The sequence below is a fragment of the Pollicipes pollicipes genome, unplaced genomic scaffold (genome assembly GCF_011947565.3).
Source record: "Pollicipes pollicipes isolate AB1234 unplaced genomic scaffold, Ppol_2.1 Scaffold_4727;HRSCAF=5580_pilon_pilon_pilon, whole genome shotgun sequence".
Lineage (NCBI taxonomy): Eukaryota > Metazoa > Arthropoda > Thecostraca > Pollicipedomorpha > Pollicipedidae > Pollicipes > Pollicipes pollicipes.
Window position 1 is genome coordinate 25,496 of NW_023596543.1, and position 8,158 is coordinate 33,653.

General features: G+C 57.9%; 1 protein-coding gene across 1 annotated transcript; it reads right to left on the reverse strand.

Annotated features, from left to right (window-relative positions):
* Positions 1-1,818: 1,818 nt before the first annotated feature.
* Positions 1,819-7,511, reverse strand: LOC119097901 (uncharacterized). Its single transcript, XM_037220847.1, has 7 exons — positions 7,450-7,511; positions 6,861-7,023; positions 4,622-4,850; positions 4,110-4,239; positions 3,203-3,302; positions 2,125-2,330; positions 1,819-1,902 (listed from the first exon to the last, which is right to left on the reverse strand). Exons 1-7 carry the CDS (start codon positions 7,489-7,491, stop codon positions 1,819-1,821), a joined length of 954 nt encoding a protein of 317 aa, XP_037076742.1. The 5' UTR covers positions 7,492-7,511.
* Positions 7,512-8,158: the final 647 nt, after the last annotated feature.

Here is an 8,158-nt window from a genome sequence, read left to right on the forward strand (position 1 = left end):
GAAAAACAAACGTGACCTGCGTCACGCGCCGAGTGAAGCTGGACGCAAAAGCTGCCGGCTAGCAGCGCAAGTCAAGAACATCAACGTGGATGGACACGCCGGGCATCGCCCATTCTGTGGACGGGCGATAGGCATCGACATGGAGTTCGCTGGTTCTGCACAGTTTGGAGTTTGGTAGCGCGCGAGATGGTGAAAATCACGTGATGTTTCCGATTGCGGTGCCTATCCGTTGATCCCGAGCTGGCGGTCCAGTCCGGCGATTTTCACACAGTGATCCGTACTCTTCAACGGCGATCTGTGTGCCTCAGCAACGATCCAGGTTCAACGGATCCATGTTCTTCAACGGCAATCCATATTCTTCGAACGGCAATCCATAATTTTCAAGGGCGATCCATGTTCTTCAGGTTTTACGCAGTTGAAATGTTTTCTTTTTCATGTTAAACGAACAGGGAAGATGAAATCGTGGTGGCATTGTAATGCTGTAATAAAACCCCACCTCATCAAACAGCCTTTCTGCAAATTTTCCAGTGTATATGTCACAACTCACAAAAATACGCTTCTTGTTTCTTAAGACTGTTTGAACGTTGGACCAGTGGCGGCAATTAGATCAGTCTTGAGATCGTGTGGCGGCCGGACAGGCTGGACCGTGGCCGAGTTGTGAAGCCGTCATAGTTAACGTGAGGGTCTCTCGGCATACGTCCGCGCTCAAGACCATCCTGCGATCTGTGATCGTCCCGGCTTTATCCGTGATCTGCATGTTCTGTAACCATACAGCCACGTGGAAGCCCAAAGACACATCAACCGCCTCGGCGCCTGTCGACAGTCGCTTCATCGTTCGCATATCTGCAGCGTTTGGCGTACACTTGGCAATTTCAGTGGCCTAGCGACTTCTGTAGACTTCTGGGCCGACAACACACTCACCGTCACAGAAACCCTTGTCAAGTCCGGGATCACGTCCGTAACCACCCAAACCCCCCAGTTAGTCGCGTTAGCTACGGTTGTAGCCTAATGAAACTGGAGCGATACACACCGCTGCCCGGCTAGGGGTACGACTGTGTCTGGTGGCCTGCCTCATTGCTTCCGGGATTGTTGACTTTGAAGTCCACGGATCCGATTCCGCTCGTCCTCCTCCTGGTCTCATCCCTGACCAGTCGTCTCAGCCTTTGAATATCATGGAGTTTGTGATCATTGCAGTCTTCAAGAAGATATGTCGTAGTTCTGCAAAAGAACCAAGTAATGCGTTGAAGTTCCTTTGACCAATGCCTGCGTTATTCGGCACATCGTGTGACTTCACACCCTATCATGAATATTTATCGTGCCATTGGCTTCCAATCAATTATGTCCTCATTTATGGCTATTAATTGATGCGTAGGTCCATTGCCGGTGTCTATGGGACAGCCTTCGACTGTCTCAAAGTTCGAAGCACAAAATGCATTCGTTTTCCATTTGTCTTACACAAAGCTGTCTCAAACATCAGTACCGCGACATAAGGCACGAATGGCATATGTACACACGGCTAACCAAACAAATGAAGCTCTACTACTGGAGTTTCATTCCTCGCTCAAGTCGCAAAATTCAAGCAGGCTCAAGTGCATGACGTGGCATCGTGGTGAGATTCAGGTTCAATGTGACGATGGCTAATGTGGCTACTGATGCTGACAGCAAGCTTCGAAGTACGACATCACCAAGCTGGGTGGGGCGTCTGTGCCCATTTGCTGGGCACGAATCTGCTCTGGTAACTTACAACTGACCAGCAGTATTTTGTGAACAGCAAAACGGCGTGTACACTCGACGCCAAACGGCGGCTTAGGGCCGCCCTTACGGCACGTGGTCCGGCCCCGCGCTCCGGGCCCTCGACGGCAGAGGCTTCTTCGACTCATGTCGCGAGTGGCCCCCTTCACGCTGCGCCCAGCCGCGGGGCCGGGGGCCACAGCCGCGGGGGACCGAGGGCCCACCGCGGAGACCGCGGGCGCCGCCCGCACGCGCCGCAGCTCCACCGGCGCCACCCGCTGCGCCGCGTCCGCCGGCGCGCGGGCCCGGCTTGGCCGGCGGGTCGAACGCGGCGCGCTCGTTGATCTCGGCCGTGACCGTAAGTGGCGCCGCCCTGGCGGCGGTCGGCGGCACCGCCGCGGGGCGGCGCTGCGAGTCGGACGAGTGGCTGGAGGCCGGCGAGTCGGTGTACTCGTCGGTGGCGGCCGAGCTGCCGCTGGAGGCCGGCGAGACGGGCTGCGGCCGGCAGTGGCAGCCGGCTAGCAGCGGGCGCTGGCTGGCGTCGTCCGCCCGCAGCACGCTGTGGGAGCGTAGCGTCGCCGGAGGCTCACGCTCGTGGCCTGTCGGCCAGGGGCGGACGCCGTCAGCGGAGCACAAACAGGTCGGCACGGCTGGTGCATGCGTCACTGACATCGTCGTGCGTACATAGAAACATGTAGCGTGACCGATGCATGCGTTTAAGCCACGGAGGCTGAATTCTTCTCCACTCATCTTCGAGCGCGCGCGGGCTTGTAAAGAAATGACTGAGTCAATTAAAGCTAAACAGTAAGGAATATTATTTTTAGGACAAACGACATTGCACGTATCCCTGACAACGGAGAAGGGAGATCATAACCCGCTGTGTCTTGAGCCATGTAGCTGTTCTCAAAATTTGTAATTGTACATATATAACAACGTATTTAGCTTGGACATATCCAGCTCCTCAATTTCAAGGGGCTTAATTTCTATTTTGATGACATTTTATATGGTAAACGCACAAAAATCATCCAAGCTGCCCAAAGGAAACTATGTTTAAGACTCCACCGCTCCCTCCCCTGGTGGTTACACGTGTGCAGACCACGTTATCATCTGATCTCCTGAGTTGATTAGCTGTAAGAGGCGTTTGCCGAGCGCCCTTGGGTGGGACCATCCCAGCGCCCTGTGGTGGGACCATACGAGCGCCCTGGGGTGGGACCATCCCAGCGCCCTGGGGCGGGACCATCCCAGCACCCTGGGATTGGACCATCCCAGCGCTCTGGGCTAGGGAGGGGGGCCATCCCAGCGCCCTGGGGTGGGACCATCCCAGCGCCCTGCGGTGGGGCCCATCCCAGCGTCGTCGGGTGGGACCACCCCAGCGCCCTGGGGGTGGGACGATCCCAGCGCCCTGAGGTGGGACCACCCCCAGCGTCTGATGACTGCAGGGTCAGGACGGACTCGTCGGCCTCGTACGCACCTGGTTCGTCGACAGCGTCTGGGCTGTGTTTTCGGAAGCACGGCGGCACGGGTAGGCCCTCTTCCCCGTGCACAACATAGTACACCAGCAATGTCGCGCTCTGTCGGGTCATGTCAGGTCAAGTAAGACGGCTTACTAGCTTGCACCACACCTACAGCGACGCCTCTGTCGTGGTCGATCAGACCGAGCAGCCCAGGTCAGTTATAAAAACGCAATACAGTGTACTAACACACCTCCATCATGACATATCAGGTGGGTGAGGCCTATCTTAACAGTACGTACACTGCAGTATAGTGTCAGGCGCGCGCTCCACCGAGAGCTCGCCAGGTAAAGTCGGGTCAGGTGAGGCGTAACAGCACGCACACTGCAGTACAGTGTCAGACGCGCGCTCCACCGAGAGCTCACCAGGTCGGGTCGGGTCAGGTGAGGCGTAACAACACGCACACTGCAGTACAGTGTCAGGTGCGGTCCACCGAGAGCTCGCCAGGTCGAATCAGGTCAGGTGAGGCGTAACAACACGTACTGCGGTAAAATGGCAGCAAGCCCAAACCGGGCCAGGTCGCCTCTGCACTCGGAGTTACGATGGCGTCAGTGGTGCTCACCGCCGGATAACATAACGGTAAAAAAAAACGTTGTGACTTATGTTGGACCGCGCCATGTGAGCGTTCAACGCGCATGATGGATCTGAACAGGGTGATTACTTTGGCTAGGACAACACAGCGTATTTCATAGCAGCTCTTTGCTTATGACAACAGCTGCCTGTTTCCGCTCGGTCTTTTCACTGGCGATAGGAGCGTTAGACATTTCACAGTTCGCTGCGACAGCACAGCCTTCGCTTCCGCACCGCCTGGTTGTTTCCAGGCGGCGAGTTAATCGGCGCCGGTCATCTGTCAATTGTAGTCCGTACCGTCAGCACGCAGAAGATGGCGAAGAGGATCTCGCAGGCAAGTCCTCGGAAGTTGATGTAAAGAGCGCTGCTGACCACCAGCAGAACGAGCATCATCTCAATCATGTGAGAGCCCATCATCATGTGCACCCTGCCAAAAGCACACCGGCCTGAATCGGAGGTACGATCCCGTGGTAGCGAAAGGGGAAGGGAGGGGGAGAAAAGAGTTCGTGTGTAACTATCGAGCACCTTCTGCAACTTCTTCTGAGTTGACGAATACATCAAAATCGCAGCCGGTTTAACTGACATCACGCAGCAGAACACATGTGGAAACAAAAGTGAAGTTTGCATCACGACCAGTACATGAGTGAGCAATGATAGGTTAAAGAGCGCCTTGGCCACAGATAGCATCAAGCTGAAATATAGCCAGTCACGTTGTAGAAGGACGCGACTGTGCACAAGGGCTGCATTTTCCAGGAGCGCGCGTGATCAGACACGCACACGCGCGTGCGCGAGGGCGGTGGAGCCCGTACCTTTCGCGTATCCAAGCCTCTGTCTCGCACTTGGTCATCGACACCTTGATGACCAGCAGGGCGCGTACATAGAGCAGCAAGCACGTGTCGACCAGGAGCAGCACGGCCACCGGCACCACCACGCCGTAGAAGAAGCTCGAGCTGTACAGGATCCACCAGGAGTGCAGCTCGGACCAGCCGTGCATGTACTGCGTGGTGACGGTGGCCGCCGTCACCAGCAACGGGATGCCTGAGGTCACGCGGGTCAGACGTCACTGGTGCAGCTCAGGTCACAACAGAGGTCGGCACCAACGGCTCCAGGGCGTGTGCATGACATGGGTCATACATCACTGTGGTTGTTGAGGCCGCACCGGCCAGACGTTACCAGAACAGCCGAGCTTGGCAAATCTGGCAGGTCTCGCGACACCGTGACACCAGAGGTGAGAACTCATATTAGTGCGTTACGTTTTAGGGCGCATGGGTCACCCATCACCAGAGCACCACGGATCACACGGGTCAGCCGTCACCAGAGCACCACGGATCACACGAGTCACCCGTCACCAGAGCACCACGGATCACACGAGTCACCCATCACATGAGCGCCACGGATCACACGGGTCAGCCGTCACCAGAGCACCACGGATCACACGGGTCAGCCGTCACCAGAGCACCACGGATCACACGGGTCACCCATCACCAGAGCACCACGGATCACACGGGTCAGCCGTCACCAGAACACCACGGATCACACGGGTCAGCCGTCACCAGATCACCACGGATCACACGAGTCAGCCGTCACCAGAGCACCACGGATCACACGAGTCACCCATCACCAGAGCACCACGGATCACACGGGTCAGCCGTCACCAGAGCACCACGGATCACACGGGTCACCCATCACCAGAGCACCACGGATCACACGGGTCAGCCGTCACCAGAGCACCACGGATCACACGGGTCACCCATCACCAGAGCACCACGGATCACACGGGTCACCCATCACATGAGCACCACGGATCACACGGGTCAGCCGTCACCAGAGCACCACAGATCACACGAGAGTCAGCCGTCACCAGAGCACCACGGATCACACGAGTCAGCCGTCACCAGAGCACCACCGATCACACGGGTCACCCGTCACCAGAGCACCACGGATCACACGGGTCAGCCGTCACCAGAGCACCACAGATCACACAGATCATCCGTCACCAGAGCACCACGGATCACACGGGTCACCCATCACCAGAGCACCACGGATCACACGAGTCAGTCGTCACCAGAGCACCACGGATCACACGGGTCACCCATCACCAGAGCACCACGGATCACACGGGTCAGCCGTCACCAGAGCACCACGGATCACACGGGTCACCCATCACCAGAACACCACGGATCACACGGCTCAGCCGTCACCAGAGCACCACTGATCACACAGATCATCCGTCACCAGAGCACCACAGATCATACGGGTCACTCATCACATAAGCGCCACGGATCACACGAGTCAGCCGTCACCAGAGCACCACGGATCACACGGGTCAGCCGTCACCAGAGCACCACAGATCACACGAGTCAGCAGTCACCAGAGCACCACAGATCACACGGGTCACCCATCGCCTGAGCACCACGGATCACACGGATCACCCATCACCAGAGCATCACAGACCACACGGGTCAGACATCACCAGAGCACCACAGATCATGCAATGCAAACACTAGATCAGAGCTCCTGGGATGTCTCCGTTTCAGAGGTGTGTTATCACCAAACGCCAAGGTTGAGGCTGGACAAGTCATCATCACCGGGCTGGCCCCGGTTTAACCAGGCCGTCGTTGACAGGTCATCTGGGGGTCACGGTTAAATCAGGCAGACGTCCGCAACAACCGCGGTCCGGTATTCAGGTGTAAGAGGGGTCCATGCGTCACCAGAACACCGGAAGCGTGGATCTCCCGGCCAGCCATCACTAGAGCGCTAAGTTCCCGCAGGTCAGACATCATCGAACCACCGACCTCGTCGGGGCACCCAAGGTCAAGCCCAGGTGGCAACGGCCCGGCCGAAACACACCCATGACGGGCAACCGTAGCCGCGCACGCCGGACCTCACCATACAAGCACTGAGGTCACGTCAATATTCGATGTCGGCCCCGCGTGGCAGATGCACGGCCTCCGGGGTCAGAGTATCACTGGAGGTCGCACGGGTCAAAAGTCACCGGAACGGCCTGGAGTCACCGTCACGCACAGCGTTTTGAACGCCCTCTCATACCGCAAGACGTGAAGAACACGATGTACTTGAAGAAGTTCGGCTGGCCGCGTAAGCTGCGCAGGCGGTGCTGCTCGCCGAATACGTGCATCTTCAAGGCCATCTGGGTGCTCATCGCGGACAGGATGAGACACTGGAGCAAGGCGGCGTTGACGGCCATGCTCGCCTGAAGCAGAGCACGGACGTCACTCCTAAAGTCCGAGCACGCTCGCCAGCTGTCTGATTCAAGACGACGTGCGCTGCACTGAAGGCCGGCTACTGGTGAGTGAGTCCTAAGGCTATGGCGGGCGCGGGCACGCCGGTCGACTCAAGGACAACAGGCGGCGAGGTGGCCGAGCCAGACACAGTCAAGAGGCTGCGCCATGGTGGTGCAGCAGAAACAACTGCGCGCCAGACTAATGCAAGTCCACCAGACTAAAACTGAAAAACTGTCATTTGTCGCGTCACAGCGGATATGTGGGTACAGTCAGATGGCAACTGCTGCTACTGTTTGAAGTCTGCCGTCACAGCCTTCAAGCCATGGGGTATCCCACCAGTGCATCAGGGATGATGAGCGCCGGCTGCCGCAGCGGAGAGGCCACTGCTCACCCACCGTTTGGGGGGAGTCGCGGGCTGACACCATGAAGATGACCATGGCGGCGGTGAGCACGAACGCCCCCTGCAGCCGGAGGCCGGCAGGCACAGACGGCCGCCGCAGACAGTGCACCAGCAGCACGCCCAGCGCGTACAGCAGCGGCGGCAGCGACAGCAGGCAGCCGGTCACCACCGGCACGTGCAGCGAGTTCAGCACCGACTGCAGAGGCTGCAGGAGTGCGGCAGCGTCAAGGTGCACCGCCAGCACCGGATCATGTTGGCGCGCATCACGAGCAAACGCGAGTGGTTTGCGTTCAAGATGACTTTAACCTGATCCAAAAGTTCAGAAAACGATGTGAAATGTCTTACTACGCGAAGACAATGACAAAGCACGTGGTAGGAACATATCAAGCCCGTCTCCAACGAATTCAAGACGGGGTCAAGATGCGTTAACTGACCGGCTGGCTGCCATGTCATCACACATTTCCCGTCATGACGCACACAGCACGCGACCGCATCCTCTGCCCACTGACCAACCTCGTCCACTGCCCACTTACCGATGGCGTCCGCTGCCCACTGACCGACCTCATCCACAACTCACTCACCGACCGCGCTTTGGTGAGCAGGGCCAGGGCGTAGGTGCCGAGTTCGCTGCAGCCGCAGCTGAAGCCGCGGTTGTCTGGCAGCACGGTGAGCGGGCAGGCGTCCAGGTGCCAGCGGCCGTCGGC